This window comes from Sitophilus oryzae, unplaced genomic scaffold (assembly GCF_002938485.1).
Source record: "Sitophilus oryzae breed Bouriz unplaced genomic scaffold, Soryzae_2.0 scaffold_813_pilon_pilon, whole genome shotgun sequence".
Classification (NCBI taxonomy): Eukaryota; Metazoa; Arthropoda; class Insecta; order Coleoptera; family Curculionidae; genus Sitophilus; species Sitophilus oryzae.
The window spans coordinates 2,603,563-2,623,792 of NW_022147432.1; the positions used below are offsets into that span (position 1 = coordinate 2,603,563).

General features: G+C 32.0%; 1 protein-coding gene across 2 annotated transcripts in view; it reads left to right on the forward strand.

Annotated features, from left to right (window-relative positions):
• Positions 1 to 20,230, forward strand: part of LOC115889270 (protein CBFA2T3) — a 79,914-nt gene that overhangs the window by 57,005 nt on the left and 2,679 nt on the right. For both annotated transcript variants that reach the window (XR_004051408.1, XM_030909213.1), the window contains exons 3-6: positions 7,437 to 7,612; positions 11,722 to 11,910; positions 12,021 to 12,167; positions 14,337 to 14,470. Coding sequence is in view for 1 of the 2 variants with exons in the window: in XM_030909213.1 (XP_030765073.1) it covers positions 7,437 to 7,612; positions 11,722 to 11,910; positions 12,021 to 12,167; positions 14,337 to 14,470 (646 nt within the window). In the remaining variant the exon portion in view is untranslated. The remainder of the gene's footprint in view (positions 1 to 7,436; positions 7,613 to 11,721; positions 11,911 to 12,020; positions 12,168 to 14,336; positions 14,471 to 20,230) is intronic.

Sequence of the window (20,230 nt, forward strand, 5' to 3'; positions counted from 1 at the left end):
ACACAATATATTATACAACTTAAAATTCTATACATACGAGGCATTTCGGAAAAAATAAGAAGGATAGGAAAACAATATAACATACGAACATCCTTCGAAACACAAAATACACTTAGATCCATTTTAACATACACTAAGCCAATGAACACTGAACAACAAATAAAAATGTGCTATACAAAATAACAATGTGAATATATGAATGTGATAAATTTTATATTGGGTGAAACATCTAGACCGTTAAATGTTCGAATTAAAGAACATAAAGATAATTTAAAAAGGCGATTTTTACAAATTTAAAATTTGTCAGCATTTATGGGACACAGGAGTTTTAGACTTTAACCAACACAAAAATTATGATAAAAGAATCGAGAACATCTAAAGATCAACAACAACCAAACACACTATAAGTAAAAATTAAAAATAAACTAAAAATAATCATATACAGAAGGTTTGAAACTTTTTGGTTTTACCTCATTACGTAAATGTAAGTTTGAAGTGTAACTTCATATAATGTCATTTTAACAGAATGCCAACGGTTTTTATAACCTGCTTTTAGCAGAAACGTCAATTATTTGACGTATCTGCTAAAAAATAAAGTGTTTTTGCATAATTATTGTTTATAGATAATTTAAATAGTTTTTAATCTTGGTTCTTTATGTTTTTTTGCTTCTGACGACTGACGAAAGGAAATATACCTCTTGAAACATTAAGCAATTAATTTTTTCTGGGTTAGGCAAATTTGTTTACTAGCTAAGTACCACTGACAAATTGGTCTCCGTTGGATTAACGCAGTGGTGTTTACAAAAATGAACTTCAAAATAAAACACTACATCACCACAAAACACCAAAACACTTTTACTTTTACACTGGACGCGCGTTTCGCTAACCACGTTAGCATCATCAGCTAACATCTAAGACTAGACTAGTCTTCATCATCTGTTGATCTGAACACTCTGAATAGAATGACATATCATATGTCAACTTTTGATATTTTCGAATTGATGGTTTATTTGAAATTGCAACATGTAATTCATAACGACAATTTGACTCGAAATATCAAGTGTGTGGTACCAAATTATTCGCAAAACAATACTTTTTCCAAATACGCTAATAAACCAACCTCGTTCCTTTTTGGAAAATTGACATATGATTAAAAATAGGGCATCTTTTAACCGGCCAGGCCAAGACACTAAAAACATTAGACGAAACTATTTTTCCAAGGAGTTTTGGAACACAGATTGAAATTTAAAATTTACTTGTGTTTTAAGCGAAAATGTCAAAAGTTGACATATTATATGTCATTCTATTCAGAGTGTTATTTTCTATCGAATAAAGTAAAAAAAACCGAGAGTGCCATTTAAAAATCAAAAGTTATAGTCATTTCCGGTAAAACAGGAAGTGGCCGAAAAGAATTGAATATGTCAATCAATTCTAATTTATGTCATATACTAATATACCAAATACACCGAAGTTAAGCGACGTAAGCCGATACTAGTGGATGGACGGGTGACCGGTTCAAAACTCTGTATCGCGCTGTTGTCCAAAGCAAAAGTGTAAAATCTATTGACACACACTGCTCATTCACGCCGGTTCGAGGCCGGATGAGATCGGATATCTCGTAAGTAGGAGACGATTTAGACACTTGCCAAGTTGGTAGGCCATTGACCATGATATGCCCGAGGACCGCGGTTCGGATTCCGCGTAAACAAAGTAGGCCCCGTCTAGATTAACCCTGACACCAAAAAGGAGATGTTAACTTCAAATCTTTACTTTACTTTTTTTTAATATTGTCGCGACCTAGTTGGGGGTTGTTTGCTAGGGTCGCTATACCAGGTTCTCTCTCTTAATCAAAACAACCATCAGATAAAATATGCATTTATTTAGACATATAACTGTATACATAAGGAATCAACAAAGGTAATACACAAGGTAACAAATTCGGGAAATGCCAAGACTCAATGTATCGTACACTGGTATTACAGGAACATGGTTCAACTGGTTCTGACTGGCCAACTAACTGACTAATGACGCGAATCACTGACCGGCCAACTCACTGAACGTTGGACTGCGATGGGCTAATCAACTAACCAATGACTCAAGAATATAAGGACATGTAACGCCTCTATACGGGCTGCAGCAGAATTTGTGATTTTTTTTTTGTTATGGTGGCAAACAATGAGTCATCATTTGGACACCAGCGACAATTTTAGCGATTTTTAATAGTTTGTGTGTAGTAAACTTTGTATAAACTTTGTTACAATGGTGATTAGTTGTTCAGCTTTCAAGTGTAAAAGCAGCAGCGATAAGAAAGAGCCAGGAGTTACGTTTCATAGGTAAATAAACAGTCCACTCCAACTTTTTAGCGTTTTCTTATTGAATTCGATAATTATTCTTCAATTTCAATTAACATCTATATGTACTTGATATGTGCTATACGTCGATACTAGTTTTGTACCTTTTGTTAACATTTTAATACGTTTTTTTTCGTAATTAATTAGGATGATACACCATAGGCGTAGTCAAAACAATTATCAAAAAATATAAATATTGCTTCAAACAGCTAGGTTAAGAAAAATATGTGCCACGGCACTGTTTGGTGACATCCTCGTTATTTGTCCTTGGATCCGTGATATTTGTCCTTGGATTCTTTAGTCATTGCAACTAACTAACCTCTCTCTGTCTTCAGCATACCATTTTATATTTGTCCGCTCGTCCCAATCATCGGCGGGTGCGTGCTCAAAAATCTCCTTTGTATATTTCCAGCACCGATGTTTAGTACGAGCTTGCCTTGAAACATCACGCTACATCGACCTGACTTTAATTGTTTTAATTAATAATGTTTACTATAAGAACATGTCTAGGTCAACGTATACGTGAACGATTCCTTGGATCTACATCAAATTGGTTTACTGGAATTATATTTTACATGATTTTTCCCAATTTGATGCAAACCCAAGTTGGCCTATATTTAAGTCTTGACAATATACCAAATCTCGTTTTTTTTATCTGAAAAAATAAACAAGTTATTAGGGTGAGCCACTTTGGAGGCGCAATCGGTATATTCATCTAGTGGTGAAAAAACAAGAATTCTTTTCAAGAAAAAAATGTTTAGTTATTTTATTTATACTCCAAATGTCGGTCTGTCTACTCAAGTGCTGTTTTTAATATAAAAACATGATTTTATAGTTAACTATTTCATGTATTTTCTGCCAATATATAGTAAATATACGTTTGCCTATAAAAGTTGGCCGCGAGTTTGTCGGAATGGTATCAGCAGCAGCTGCTGTGGAAAATAGTAAATGAAAGCCATTACCATGGAGAGGTGTCAGCTACAGGCTAGCGCCCATTGTTTGATCGGAGCGATTGTGTTTGAGAGACCGTCAGGGACACCCGGACGACGTTTAATAGCTTCGCCATCGCAGTTCCGGAGCTCCACAATTTTGCAAACCACCTGGAACTACTCTAACAACTTTACTGTACAAGAAATGTTTTTTTTTAAGTAAAGCGATAAACCAAAAAGCTTTTATTTTACTTAAAGAGTCCATTTCTCTAGTCCAAAAAGTAGCAAAATAAGCGTTCATCTTTTGAGGTTTTATGTAAAACTGGCTAGGTATTTTTACACAAATAAAGAAGGAAATTAAAGATAAAGGATTATACTATATCTGTATTGTAGCACATTTTTAGACAACTTTTTTATTTTTAATGTTTTGATGGTCAAACATCAACAAAATATTCCTTATATTTGGACTAAATTTTCTCGAAAATAAAGACATAATTTAAAATTCCGTTACACTATGGAAATAGATTGAAGTTTTGTGATTACAGTGATATATAATTTATATGGTTTTGTAACAAATTGCTCGCTATTTTATGGCAAATGCTGAAGCTTTGCAAACCTTAATCAAGGCTTAATCAAAGCACGTGTGTTTGGAATTTTGGCTGTGGCTTAACACGACAGGATCGGGCTAAGCCTTAGGCAGATTTCTGAAATATAATATCTATTTCCTTCGGCCACACACCCACTTTACCTGAACCCTGAGAGCGACCCGAAAGTACAGCGTAATAGACTCTTAAGCCAATTTTTCATGAATCCAAATTTCGAATTTAAAAAAAAAAGTTTGAATTTAACGTTTTCATTTTTCATGCATCCAAATACCGTATGATCGAAAAAACGCGGCGTTGAAGACTCCTGAGGAATGACAATCGATAATAATTTTGGCCAGGTCAAGGTCTAGATGTCATTTACTTGGTCCGTAATCTTCTTTGTGTTTAATGGCGCTTACTGCCAGTAGAAAAATTTAAGAAGATTGCAATTTATTTTTACGAGTATATTGAGTAAAAATGATTTTTAAATGGTGTAGTTTAAAATTCGAGATAAAATATTTTTTTGGAAACAGATTTGTGTGTCTGGAAACCTTTTATCCTTTTTAATCTTTCTATAATTATTGTAATTTTTACAAGTTTTATGTCAATTTTCGACTTATGTCAATGTAAACGACGTCTAGAGATTAACCTTGTCAAAATTATCTACGATTGACATTCCCCGGTCGTCTTCGACACCGTTTTTTTTTCGGTCATACGGTATTATCCCACGCTATTTCAGTTTTGCCAGTTGTCAGTTAGGCAGCATGCAGCTGTCAGATTTAAAACGTCTGAAATTACAAATTTTGTGTCCCCATATTGTTTTTCACAGAAAATGTCCGAAATTCAGATGCATGAAAACTAAACTTTTCAGCTAAAGTGACCTTTATGCTACTTTATACCTATAGTTTATATCAAATAAAGTTTTAGTCACGTGATTAAGTTTGACCGGCGCAGCGTTGCCCACTTTTACATATTAGTTTCTTTTAACCAAAATATTTTAAGAAGCAAAAATAAATTAGCATAAATATATAAACAGTTATTATTTACATTAACAAAACTCACTGTCTTAACACCACTTAAGGGATATAGAGGGCCATTAGGTACTACCGCTTTCCCGTTCAAAATATTCTAATAAAGTTGCGATGAGTTTTTTGCGGCTATTAAAAATTATCTTGTATATTTCGCACTAAAAGAGGTTCTAAAAAGAACAATGTTCGACTGCAAGGTCTGCTAGTAAACATTTTTAAGCTTAAAGTATCACTACATAATTTATTTAAACTAAAAACTCGTAATACAAAACTAAAATGTCAAAACGAATGACAATGTCAGGAAATAAATAAATAAATGTGACAACTTGACATTTTTACAGCAGAGCTACCACCTGAATCCCCAGCGGGAAGTTTAAATTCCAGTTAGTCAGCCTGGTACAGAATATGCCCTTGATGCCTTGGTTGGCAACAATGAATTTAAAAATTGCGCCCTCGATTACGTAAGTAAAAGTTTAATTGTATCAAATATATTTATGCTACCTTAAGAAAAAATTAAAGAGTGGAAGGAAAATAATATTATTAGTAGTATTAGAGTCGAACTGATTGATATTAGTATTTATCTAGAAAGTAGAGTGGATTCGCTCCGTGTTCGAGACGCTTCCGCTTCGAAAGCCAGACGACCCGTGTGCGGACGCTCTTAACATACAAAAAGAATATTGAATTTTCGTCTTCCGGAGACTAACCCTTATACAGAAAGGGTTTTTACAGTGGTTAGTAAGTTGTAGATTGATATCCCCAGAAATGACACAATTTTCTATTTCCATTAAAATGTATATTAATTGCAAAATGAAGTACTTACGTATGATGCGGTGAATATTTTGTTAAAAAGTAGGATTTATTCCTCTGAAAACTATGCGAGTGTTTCGACAGAATGAATATTTTATACTTTCTATCCAGTATATTATTTTCAAGTTTTTATAGTAGAGGAGCCCAAGATGCTAAATGGGGATTCAGATATTAATAGTGCATAAGCTCAACGTGTTTCTGATAACGCAGAGATATCAATATGTTGGTTTGCATGCTGGAGAGAGCCGTACGAAGGGGTAGAAAATGAGAGTAAAAACCATGTATTTAAGTTCGTCAGATATTCAAAATGGATGTTAAGTGAACCCTAAAGAAGCTTTTATTTAGAAGACTGACTTGGACGCTACCAAAACTCATGGAAGGTTTTTTAGAATTATACAGGATGTCCCATCAATAAGGGTAAATATTTTAACTGGTAGTATATTTTGGCCCCAGAAACACGCCTATGAGTTTTTGTTGCGAAAACAAATTGTTGAAAATTTTATTTTTCTTGACATTTTCCGGGAAATTAAAAAAAAACTTTTTAGTGCCACTTGTTTATTCAGTTGAGGCGTCGAATAAGTTGAAAACCCTCGTGAAAAACCCTTAATAGCTGGTTATCGCCAGCGGTTCTCAAAATGAGGCCATTATTTGATTAAATTTTCAAAGCATAATAACTTAAATAGCTCGGTTGTTTTTCATTTATTTTAAAAATGGCAAGGAGAAAAGATGTTTCTTTTGACCAGAGCTAACCACCCCTTAAAATATCTGCACTTATTTCTGGGATACCCTGTATAGTTCTTAGAACCACACAGACTTCCTACAAAAGGTTATGATTTTTGCAACTTTCTGACCCTCCAATTTCCGTATGGCACGTTTAAATCATCAAATTATTTAAATGTCCATTTTTCTGAATGTAATTAACTTACATTGCATTAATTTGACGCGCGAGTTTTTCTATCTGTTACTTTTTTTACTACTCTGATCGACTGTCCTACACGCACGACTATGTATAAAAAGTCCATGCATGGTGGGGAATGGCCTTATATTTAGGAATGTCTTTGGGAATGACTAAAGAGTACAAGGACCAATAACACTCAAGATCAAATTGTTACCATGCCTCCGAACACTGCCGTGACACTTTTTTTAAGTCAGCTGCATGAAGAGATATTCATATTTTTGATAAACATTTTGATTACGCCTATGGTGTATGCTGTTAGGTAGCGCTCTTTTAAATTTATTATGTAAAAATTATATAATGTAAAGATAAAGTAAAGATTTCAAGTTAATGTCTCCTTTTTGCTGCCAGGGCTAATCTGGACAAGGCCTACTTTGTTTACGCGGAATCCGAACCGCAGTCCTCGGCCATATCATGGTCAATGGCCTACCGACTTGGCAAGTGTCTAAATCTACTCTTACTCACGAGATCCGATCTCATCCGGCCTCGAACTTTTGCCTTTATTGGGCAACAGTACGATACAAAATTCGAACCGGTCACCCGTCCATCCACTAGTATTACCTTACGTCGCTTAACTTCGGTGTTCTAATGGGAACCGGTGTTTCGACGTAGCTGCGCCGTTGCCCTATTTATATAATGTGTTTGTACTAACCTCTTGAAAAATGTGTTCATTTTATTTGCAGATTTTTTGACAGTGCTCGTCATGCCTATTTATAATCTGTTAATTGTCTGTACTGTTTTTAGAGATAAACATGTATTTAAAGCTTTTATTATTTTTTTAGGTGTGACTGTTACTAAAGAACGTTGCAAAACGCCAGACTCACCAGAAGGTGCCAAGCAAGCTACAACTCCCCATTCTCCACCACATTCATCCCCACCATCGCAAAACGTCAATTCTCCCCTATGCAACGGCAACACCGATAGTTCAACACCACCCCCACCATTGCCAGCAGCCACTGTAAGTCGTACTTAAGTAGTACTTTATTTTTAAACATGACAATGTAACGACCTAGTCAGGCCCTGCCTTATTTCTTTAATGAAACATTACAGTAAATAAATTATCTTATCGTAGATTCATCTGCTTTTACACTATACATTTTTCGATGTTAGGTCCTAATCTAGCTATTATTTATTTAGATAAAAATGCACAAGCCCAAAAAATTAGATTAATGCTCAAAAGTAGAAAAATCAGCTTTTCAAAGACAGACAATCTCTGGATTTCGGTATTTTTTACGCTTTTGATGACGAAAAACGGAGGTATGTTCGTGAAGGCGAGGTTGCCGCTCTTATTCTTCTAGAGGGCCCTTCACTTTTTCTGGCAAGCCCTGAGGGAAGGCCTGCGAGTGACTTTCTCGATTTAAGAAAAAGCAGGAGCGAAATATCAGCCATTCCTATCACAGAGTGTTTTTAACAATCTTCATCAGAATGCTCTCTAAATAAAATGAATATAAATATAAATAATACATGCATACAGTGTGGTCCGAACTGTATTCCGGAAACTTCGGCAGCATATTCTGCAGATAAAAACAATTAAAAAAGTTCATATAAATGTATGTTCTAAAGTACTTAGTTTCGGAGATACAGGGTGTAGAAGTTTCATTTTTATTTCGATTTTTTCTAAATAATTTCTGAAGCAACGTCAATATTTGGACGAAAATTGTTTTCTGAGAGTTTTGTGACACGAGAAATTTGATTTTGATGTCAAAACGACTCCTATTTGTAGGGGGCGCCACCTACATGCGTTTTGACTGTTTTGAAGAGTAATAACTTTTCGTCCGTACCTGTATAAAACTACTGACTAAAAAGATATACAGATATACATTTCCATGATTTTTACGTAAAAAATGTCTCTTGGTAAAAATCGCTACGAGCAGCCGTTCTAAAGATATTTAGAATAGAAATAGTCAATACATGTCATTATTGACAAAAAATAAGCACACGTTGGGTATAGTTATTTAACTGAAATAATACATTTTTATTTTTTTAAATTAATCATAATTTTTTCTGCGAAAAAAAAATTAAACAGTTTCTATTGAATTTTTGGCACAAAAAGGTCAAAATTATGATTTTAATCTAATAACGATTTAAGCTTGATTTTCATGCATCCGTTGTCCGACGATACGATGATACGATATTAATTTTATTGGTTGACTTCGGTTGGTTAGAAACGGTTAACCAATTGAAGCCTTTAAATACAACCAATGAAATTAATATCGTATCAACGTATCGTCGGACAACGGATGCATGAAAATCAAGCTTTAGTCAACATGTTTAATTTATGTCAATGATGACAGGTATTGATAATTTCGATTCCAAATATCTCAAAAACCATTACTTGTTGCGATTTTTACCAAGAGACCTTTTTTATGTAAAAAAGTTGTAAATGTATATTTTTTTACTCAGTAGTATTATACAGGTATGGACGAAAAGTTATTACTCTTCAAACCACTTAAAACATATGTAGGTGACGCCCTCTACAAGTAGGAGTCATATTGACATAAAAATCAAATTTCTCATGTCAAAAACTCCCTGACACTAATTTTCATCCAAATATTGATGTTACTTCATAAATTATTTGAAAAAAATCGAAATAAAAATGAATATTTTTCACCCTGTATCTCCGAAACTAAGCATTTTACGACATACATTTATACGAACTTTTTTACTTATTTTTATCTCCAGAATGTGCTGCCGAAGTTTCCGGAATACAGTTCGGACCACCCTGTATATCCCATATATATACCGTATGATCGAATAAAAACGGCGTCAACGATGGCTATGAAATGAAGATCGCTGTCATTTTATATGTAAAATTATATGGGAAATGTCATTGATCGTCATTTCCTAGCCAACCGGACGCCTTTTTCGATCATACGGTATAATACACTCACTGGCACGAAAATGGCCACCTTACAATTTTGATGTATGTATTTTAAAGTTTAATATATTCAGTTCTAGTGGACTGATTTTGATGACTTTTCAAGTAATTTGTATCTAAATTATTTGACATTTTAGTACCTTTTTCTAAGGGTGTATTCCGTTCCTTATCTTGGTTATAGTTCTATGTTCCGTTTCTATCGGTTTCCTGAAAGTTTTCTTGTTACGGAACACGGTTCCTGAAAAATTCGGTTATAACTGTCACCAAACTAAACAGCGCGAAAAGGCTGGTTTTTTTGGTTTTGTTTGTCAATCAATGTCATTTATGTGACAGAAATCAAGCAAATATTGGAAGTTCCAGTGAAATTCTCATTTAATTTCTAAAATTTGTAATACTGTTTTGTATTTACATCCAAAAGCAATGGAGGTAGGCAGTTAAGGTAAATAAATTTCATTAACTAAATAGAATTACTTTTTAGGACCATTTAAATTTATCATGCAGCCATTGTTTCTTAAAGTCAGGAACATTTAAAGAAAACATGAAAAACAAGACAACAATTATTCGTGAATGTTTTGTAAGCTATAAAAATATAAATATTGATTTGATTTGTTTATTTATTATTGATCTGTTTTAATATTAGACCTGCAAACATTCACTTGAGATGTCTAACGAGTTTAACAGTTTATTAATAAAGTACTTTTCAATATTAAACTCCATTGAAAAGAAGAAGAAAACGTAAAAGCAGAGAATAGGTACATTAAAAATGCATAAAAGATAAATTTTATAATAGAGGTATTGAAATATAGAAAACGTCATCATTTGACGTTTCCAGTATTTTACCAAACCGTTCCGTATCAAACCGATGTTTTTCAGGAACCGCTCTTTACCGTAGTTTACCGGTCTGGTTCGCCTGGTTTTTGCAACGGAATACAGCCTAAATTAACAATAAAAGTTGCCGTCTGTCAATTATACGAAGGAAAACAAAATGTTGATATTTTGATGAAAGTTTGAAACACCCTGTTAAGAAGGGACGGAATTTAAAAATCATTTTATCATCTAGGTACATCTTTTCTCGATAGTTTATTTTTTAATTCATCGCAATTTTTCTCTGGATCATCGTTATTTTTATTGGAGATATTCGCTTTTAAATAAGACATTAACGATATACAGCAATTTTAGCATTGATATTAGAACCTCATCATCACACTTATAAAATAGTGTTTATTGTTTTTGTAATGTCACTTCCATTAGAAAGTCATATTATTGTATATTGACTTCAAAATTAATGTTTAGTCTAGTAGAGATGATTTTAAGTTCTGAAGTATCGGCTATTGCTGCTTTAATTGATCATGGTAGAGTAGAGATCAACTTTTGGACTTATCAGATAGAGTAACTGCCCAACAGACAATAATAATATGTGTAATATAATAATTATTTTCTCGTCTTGTCCTTTTTCTGTCATTTAAACTAATTACAGTGGATTATACGGCTCCACTCACCTGGAAAGTTCTTGAATCTTTTTTCGTTTTTTGTTGAACTTGTTGAGCTTGCCATAATGTTATCTGTGATTGAACAATTATTGTGATAGAAATAACTTTTAACCTTTTTAAAAAAATAATTAACCTTTTAATTTTAATTTGTTTTGTGATTGTATTTTATATTTTGACCTCTATATGACTGTTAGAATTTCTTTATTATTCTGATTATAATTATTTTAGCTTTCTGGGCTTGAAGATGGGAATTGTTAAGTCTCGAAACATGTCGCCCCCCTGCTTTTTTTTAAGCAATTAAATATAAATAAACATCTTAAAGATTGTGAGTTATTTGTCTCTTCAAAGGTTTTTCTTTAATAATTATATGAATTTTCAAAGTGACTTTACATAAATCATAAACACTATTTTATAGGTCTGTTGCCTAGAACCAAAAGCAAAGGCATGGTTTTATTGTAAAAAATACGAAAAAATGTTAGTATCTCCTTCAAAAGTGAATATCTTCAAAAAAGTAAAGCTAAAGAGATAAACCAAAAAATAAATAAATAAAATCATATATTAAAAAATCAATAAAATCGATCCACAAGAACACAATATATAAAAGTTTAAATTACATGAAAAATTTAAGATGCCCGTTTTTTTGTGCCGGTGAGTGTATTAAAATAAAGATAGTAGAAGTATTTTACTTATCCTTTATAGGCTTTGTCACTGTCTCTGGACACATCCAGATCCATAGCGGACCTCCAGTATGGAACATTAGGTGGAGGGTTTCCACCAGGAAGACAGCTGACGAAAGTCAAAAAGTTTTTAAGTACCCTAGTGCAGTTTGGTAATGATATCAATCAGGATGTTGGAGACAGAGTCAAGACTCTCGTGCTTAACTTAGTAGTTAGTATAGAAACTTTTATAAATAGAAAACAGATTTATTTTCCAATTATTATTGACACGATAATTTTTATTTATTTTCACCAGTAATCACGTTAAGACATTTATTTTAGAGTTCAAATTTAACTATAGAGGAGTTTCACCACTCCTTGCAAGATGTAACAAATTTTCCACTAAGGCCATTTGTACTGCCTTTTTTGAAAGCTCACATGCCCATGCTTCAAAGGGAGTTACACGCTTTGGCAAGGATAAATAAACAGGTACGCATTGCAATAGTTGAACTCAGGTTATTCATATTTTATTCATATACTTATTTTATATTATTCACATTTTTATTCACATTTATTATTTTTTAAATTGTGTGTTTACAAATATTGGAACATATACCAGGGGCTTCTCAAAAGTGGCTGACCTTGATAATTTTTTTATTATTTTAGATAAAAAAAACAAGATTTGGTATGTTAGCATGTGTCATGAATCAGGATTGATTGACATATTCAATTATCTCCAATAATTATCTCCAAAAAATCCTATATGGGTATTTCGCCACTTTTTGCCACACTTTTTTTTGTAAACACTTCTGCGTTAATCCAAACGGAAACTACTTGTCAGACGAACACTATTACGACTATTTAAAATATTTAAATTTAAATTTAAATTCGAGAACACTTTAGTTTTTTAAAACAGATACGTCTACAAAAACCGTTGACGTTCTGTTAAAATGACATTATATCAAGTTAAACTTCAAAATTAACAATTACTACCTGATAACAATTACTTAATAAGGCAAAAACAAAAAGCCGCAAACTTTCTGTATGATTATTTTTAATTTTTACGTATATTATGTTTATTTATGTTATGTTCTTTAAAATCAAAGGAGCGATTGCCATATATTACTAACACCTACAGATGCATGAGCAATACATTTATTTTTATTAGATTGTATTAAAAAAAGCCTCTTTTTTCTTTTAGAGGTTATCGCTTCTTTCATTATAATTTTGGCGTTATTAAAATTTATTCTGTGCCCTGTGTCCCATGAATGCTGACAAATCAGTGGCGTAATACCCATATAGGATTTTTTGGAGAGATGAATCCGCCACATAGATATAGACATTTTTTACATATTCAACTAATTTTGGTCACATCCTTTTTCCAAGAAATGACCACATCCTTTTTCCAGGAAATTATATGTCAACTTCTTACATTTTCAATTAAAAAATATAGCATTTTAGTTGATTCTAGTGTGTCATGTCCGTACGACAATTTGACTCGAAATACCAAGTATGTGGTAACAAATTATTCGTAAAAAAAACTTTTTCATATATATGCTAATGAGCCACACTCGTTCCATTTGAAAAAAATGAGTTATGATTAAAAATACTATTTAAGCATCTTTTAACCGGCTAGGATAAGACACCGAAAAGACGATTGAATCTATGTTTCCAAGGTTCCTTGATTAAGAATTAGTGTTTCTAATATAGCACTCTATATAGATAAACGATTTTTTAAAGCGAGAATGTCAAAAATTTACATATGATATGTCACTCTACTCAAGGTGTCATTTTCTATCGAATAAAGTAAAAAAATATCCAGTGTGCCATTTAAAAATCACAAGTTGTAGTCATTTCCGGTGAAACAGGAAGTGACCGAAAACAATTGAATGTGTCAATCAATCCTGATTTATGTTTTATACTAACGTAACAAATCTCGTTTATTTATATGTAAAAGTAAAAAAAGTTATAGAGTGAGTCACTTTTGAGAAACACCCGGTATTTATTCATTTATACAGGATGAGTCTTAAAAATAATAGCAAATATTTTCAGAGCTGGTAGATCTCGATAAAAGAAACATATTTTTTCTTTACCGTTTTTCAAATAAGTCCAAAATAACTGAGTTATTTCACTCTGAAAATTTACAAAAAAAAAAATATTTTAGGCTTAAATTTTGAGAACTATTGGATCTTTTCTGTTTTTTTTTGTAAATTCAATCTGCTACCTATGTTGCTATATTATCAAGAAATTATTTTTTTTTAATTAAAAACTAAAAAAATTTCAAACAATTTCGAATTTTCAAATTTTTTTTTCAAAAAATTTCAAATTTTCAAAATTTTTTTTCGCAAAAAAAATTTTATAGTCGTGTTTCTGTGGTCGAAATATACTACCCCTAAAAATATTTGCACTGTATTTATTAACATTATTATTAAAATCGTTTGTTTACAGATTTTGGAAAATATATAAAAACGAAAATACTAAATTAGATCAAAGTAATATCCAATATTAGCAGTACAGTTATAGTTTCAAACAGAACTAAGATTTTATGATTCTTTCTGAACTTGTGAAATACGAACCGCCGCGCCGCGCCGTTTAAGCTCATAAAAAAGTTTTTCTCAGATTTTACAATGTTGGTTTAATAAATTTATTTTTCTTTAGTCGGCTCTACAATATATACGCTCTCATGACAACATTATTTTGGATACTGCACATTCCCCTTCTGAGGCCTCCGAGATCTTCATGCCAAACGACAACACACCATTGGCAGGTGTCAAAAGAAGGTCATCCGAAGGGTAAGTCAGTTTATGTGTTTAAGTGGAGAACAACACCGTGTATTTTATACTATTAATAAAAAACAATTTTATATAATTTGTTTTTAATACTTTTTGTGATAATATCTCCGTGTTTTTGTTTTTAGCCTATTTTAGTTAAAATGATTCTTTTCCCTTTTCCTTATTTTTTTGTTAGAATTTTACTGAACATTTTCCTGTCGAATATGCGAATTTAGTTTAAATCTGTTTAATCGACATATTCTGGACCTGTTTTTGACTTGTTTGACTGCGAAAATTAACGAAAATTGCCAAAGGCGTTTGGTATTTACCTGAAATTGCGGTTTAAATGTTATAAATTGTTTACCTTCTGTGTACGGTAAGTTTTTTGTGCAAAAATGTATTTTTAGACATTTTAATTTAAATTCTCTCTGAAATACTTACGTCAATATTGTAATTGCCTGATTTTGTATCAAAGTATATGTACCTGACATGACGTAAAAACATCTCTACGAAAGATATACCTATAGAAAATTTTTAACAAAAATATTGGGTTTGTATTAATTTTTAGTATTAAAAACTGATACAAATACCGGGTGCGTCTCAAAAGTGGCTTACCCCTATAACTTTTTTATTTTTTCAGATAAACAACGAGATTTGGTATGTTAGTATAGGACATAAATTAGGATTGATTGGCATATTCAATTGTTTTTATAACTAATAATAACTAAATAACTACAACTTTTATTTTTAAATAACACACTAGATATTTTTTTTTACTTTATTTGACAGAAAATAACACCCCGAATAGAATAATGATATATCATATATCAACTTTTGATCGCTTAAAAAACGTATTTTAAATTTCAATCTAGAGTGCCATATGGGTGGACTAATAAAATAACAAATAAAGAGTTTAGGGGTGGATCATTTTTGACACGCACCCGGTATAATATATTTATTTATATTTACATTATATTCTTTTCCTTTATATATTTTTATATATTTTTTAAACGTCAACATCCCTATAAAACTACTTATTTGACCAAGCATTCCTTATTAAATTATCGATATTTTTTCGAGCTTTCAAAATAAGATCTATTTTCTTTGCCATATCAATTCTTAAAATATCGATATTATTTCTAAATGTGTACGTCCCTATCAGAGCACTTTGGTCTGGCACAAGTTTAGTTGGCCTCTCCGAAACTCCAGGTGCGATCTCTTTAATTCACACTCGCGCCCTAGCGCCATCTGTTGGGGGTGCCTTACCCCCTCTCTTTTGCTTTCCCCACACCGCGGGGCCTCCTTACGTCACTCGCAGGGGCGCACTCCTGCCTTTTAATTACGTCTGGGGATCGCGTCGGCCGTTCCTGACGTGAACTTTTGAAATTTTCGCAATTCCCGCGCTGTTGCTGTCATGTTAATCGATGACCTGGAATATCGGCGACTACCAACAGCACTCTTACGCTATTTAAGAAGAAATTTTCTGTTTTAAAGTAAATATCATAATAAAGACTCTAACAGCGACTGTAGTCTTCCCAGATATCCAGAAAATACAGGAAAACACAATATACTTTTTAATGAATGAAAAAAATGAACTAAAAGAATTTCGGACTTACATTGATATTTATTTTTACTTACACAACATTTCGGTCAGATTTATCACTGACAGTTATCAAATGTGAACTTGGTGTGATTTAATCTAAAACCTAAAACCAGGGTTGGCATGATTTAAATCAAGTGATTTTTTCAATTTTTTAATCATGTGATTTAAATCAAAAAAAATAATTTTATTGAAACTTTATTATAAATCAAAAAATAACTGTAAAAGTTATAAAAATGTGTCCAAAAAAACTATAGAAAATATTTCTATAACAGATATAATAGATATAACAGATAATAAATCGAATAATAATTGTAAATGGTATGAAACTATATAAAAATATCTATTCATCAATTTAATAGTGGGACCGATTTTTAAATTACTAATTTCGTGTGAATCCATTAGACCGCTAAACGCAGGGATTTATTTTAAAATTTATGTATACCTAAGTGACAAAAATTCGCTGTTCGAATTCCCAAAGTCTAGTGCAGAACTAGGTTCTTCATAGAGACCATATTATCTTCATTCCCGAGAATCTATAATCGTTGTCAGAAAATATGTTGTTTTATATATTTTTTTTGAAACTGTTGTGTTTCCAAATTCCTACCGCCACTTGATCTGCAGTAAGCACTTTACACTTTATATTAGATAATACATACTAATTTCATTCTTGACTTAATACTATTTCCGAACAATAGTGTATTGTTTTATTAGGAGTAAAAATTATACTTTTTTGACGATGCTGTACCTTTGAAGGACCATCGTAAAGCTATTCCGACGTTACAGTGAGGCACAAAAAGTAGGTACATATTTACTCCGAATAGAAAATACTATTTTTTAAACATTGCAAATATTTTTTTAATTAATTTCAAACATTGCAAATAATATAAACAGCAATCGTGCAACAATTTGTACACTCGTTGAATTTGAGACTTAATATCAGTTTAATAATATATTTTTGTACTTTTGTACTCAGGCATAACAGTACTTTACTTTTATGCCTAGGCGTTAAAATGGAGTCTTAAAAAGTCCTAGTCATTTGGAAATCCGATTTAAATATTGTTTAAATTAAAATTAAAAAAATCTGATTTTTTTATTTTTTTTTAATCATGATTTTTTCCAACCCTGCCTAAAACTACTGAGTCCATATACCTACTAGAGCATACTTAGTAGATATTGACCAGTGAAAAGTTTGGGTGCAGTTGGGTGCAGTTAACCATGAGGTTGTCAACATAAAATATGCCCATTTGTGCGTTTTATAAGAGGTTGCGATTCTATACTTGGATTTCTATACTTGGATGGCTATTAAATTTATGCTTTTTCCAATGAGGTTTCTTGTGGACAACCGGGGCTTTCGACAATTTTATGTTGCGGTGATTGGACTATACAATGGATACCAGTGATGTCGATTTTCGTTACTTTTGAATACGTTACTCGACTAATAAGTAATTATTAATTATTAACATTTCAAATATTCGTTACTTTGATTACTATGATTACTTTGTACTGATTTTGGTACTGCTGCCAACCTTTCCATCTAATTTTACCTGCTAAGGGATATTTTTTCAAAAATAGATTCTTAGTGCTCATGTTTTTCATAAATTAAATTAATTTTGTACAGGGTGGGTCAAATTCGACGCTTTTAAATGGAAACACCCTTTTCTATAGGAGATAGGCAAAAACTAATATCAGTGTCTGGAGCTCAATTTTTGTCAAAAACATGACTGTGAAAACCGTATATCGATATCTGTTACCGTTTCGGAGTTACGGGGTGTTTTTCAAAAATATGCATTTTTAACAAATCGCTGTAACTTTTTTGCTATGGAAAATTTTGTATTTTTATGAAAACATTTCCAAAGCACCTTTTTACGTAGAATTTAATGGTTTAAGTATACTTTTTTTAAAATTAATAATTTAAGAATTATCAACAAAAATTTTTATTTTTTATATCGGGCACCCTGTATATTTTTAATTTATTGAAAATAATTTAAAATTACCTTTCCAAAAATATAACACACTTGATATTTTGCTCGATTCTTCTTCGAGATATAGAGTATATAAAAATTCGCCCCCTTTAAATAAGTAGGCTTTGAACGGCACCGGCTGTAATGCAAAAAAATTCTAGCTGTGAGCATCAATTAAAACGAAAATAATATTTGCTATGAGAGATGCAGAATTTTATAACAATTTAAAATATATTTAACCAACATCAACACATTTAAACTATATCTAATAACAATAAAAATAAATAGCAAACCAAGACATGAGATTTTGTTATTTTGCAAGTGTTCGACATATCGACCGTCTTCTGTTATGACGGGGCAGTTTTTGAACATTTCTCGCGGAATTCATTAACTCAGTGGGGGTGAAAGATACCCTCTCATAACTGCTAAGTATTTCTAATTCTTGTCTAGATTATACGGAAGAATAAGGATCCTTTATTCTTCCGCAAATATATCCATAGGATTAGATCCATGGGCACTAAGTCAGGCGGTCTCGACGGCCAACGGCTGGGATCTTGGTTAGCTATTCAATTATTCTTGAAATTGGCTGCAAAAATTTGCTGATAACTTCAGCGTTCAGAGGCGGTGCGTCGTCTTGCTGGAAAAATATGTTTTCGAGTTCCATTAAGGGCATATCATCAATAAGGGGTCCAAAGCCTACTAGTTAAAAGTGGCGAACTTTTAAAAATTCTGTATTTCGAAGGGGATTATAACAAACATATCTAGTGTGCTATATTTTTGGAAAGGTAATTTTAAATTATTTTCAGTTAATTAAAATATAGAGGGTGTCCCAAATAAAAAATCAATTTTTTTGTTGATAACTCTTAAATTATTAATTTTAAAAAAGTTATACTTAAACCATTAAATTCTACGTAAAATGATGCGATGGAAATGTTTTCATAGAAGAACAAAATTTTCCATAGCAAAAACGTTACAGGGATTTGTTAAAAATGCACATTTTTGAAAAACACCCCGTAACTCCGAAACGGTAACAGATATTGATGTGTGGTTTTCATCATCATGTTTTTGATGAAAATTGAGCTCCAGACACCGATATTTGTCATCGTCTATCTCCTATAGAAAAGGGTGTTTCCATTTAAAAGCGTCGAATTTGACCCACCCTGTACAAATATTCAAAAGTTCACTTGTACAAAATTTCACCCTCTTAGGGGATGAATTTCAAAAAATCGTTTCTGGGTACTTACTTTCATTACTCAAGGGCACACTATTCTGTGCAAATTTTCATACTCCTAAATAAGATTTTTACTGAACATTCACCCATCTCACACGCTTAAAACGCAAATTTCTAAAAATCGCCCCTTTGCTGAATTACATTACCTAAAGAACTTCTATGCTAAATTTCTTCTATGCTTCTAAATTTCATACTTCTAAAACTGATTTTAACCTACTTTTGAGATAACTTTCACCCCTTATTTCACCCTCTTGGGAGGTGAATTTTCAAAAAAGCTCACTTTCGCCACTTAAGGAACCTCTATACAAAATATCATACACCTACGACTAAATTTTTAAAAAAAATATATACAAAATTTCACCACCAGTTTCACCCCAGAAGATGAATTTCCGAAAATCGCTTCTGTTCAAAATTTCATACTGCTAGGAGAGATAAATGTTTCTGTATACAGGGTGTACCTTAATGACGTGCTAATATTTAAGGGGGCTATTCTTGGTCCTATTCTAAGAGAAAAACTTTATATGAGTGTATATCCTAAACATCTTGGTAATACAGGGTGGTTACATTTCCTAAAAAATACTTTTTTCACAATAACTTTTTTATTTTTTTTTATTATAGATATCTTTATGAAACTTTATGATTTTATTATAGATATCTTTATGAAACAAAGAATTTAATTTTTTTCAACCAGTGCCGTCCATCTCCATACGGGTTTTCATTGAATATTTTTGGAGAAAAAAGCGACACACCACTGATTTCTTTTAAAATAAAACTCATCTTCAGGATCTAAATTCATTTCTATACATTTTTTATCTCCTGATTTTTTTCGTCGGACGCATAGTTTTTGCTTAAAAAATTAAAATCAGTTTACTGAAATAAACTAATGGTCAAATTGCTGTTGTGTGAAAATCAGAGTTCTCCGTCGGCTTGAAGGAAATTACGAAATTAAGAATTTCCATGCATGGAAGACGTGTATCAAATATACC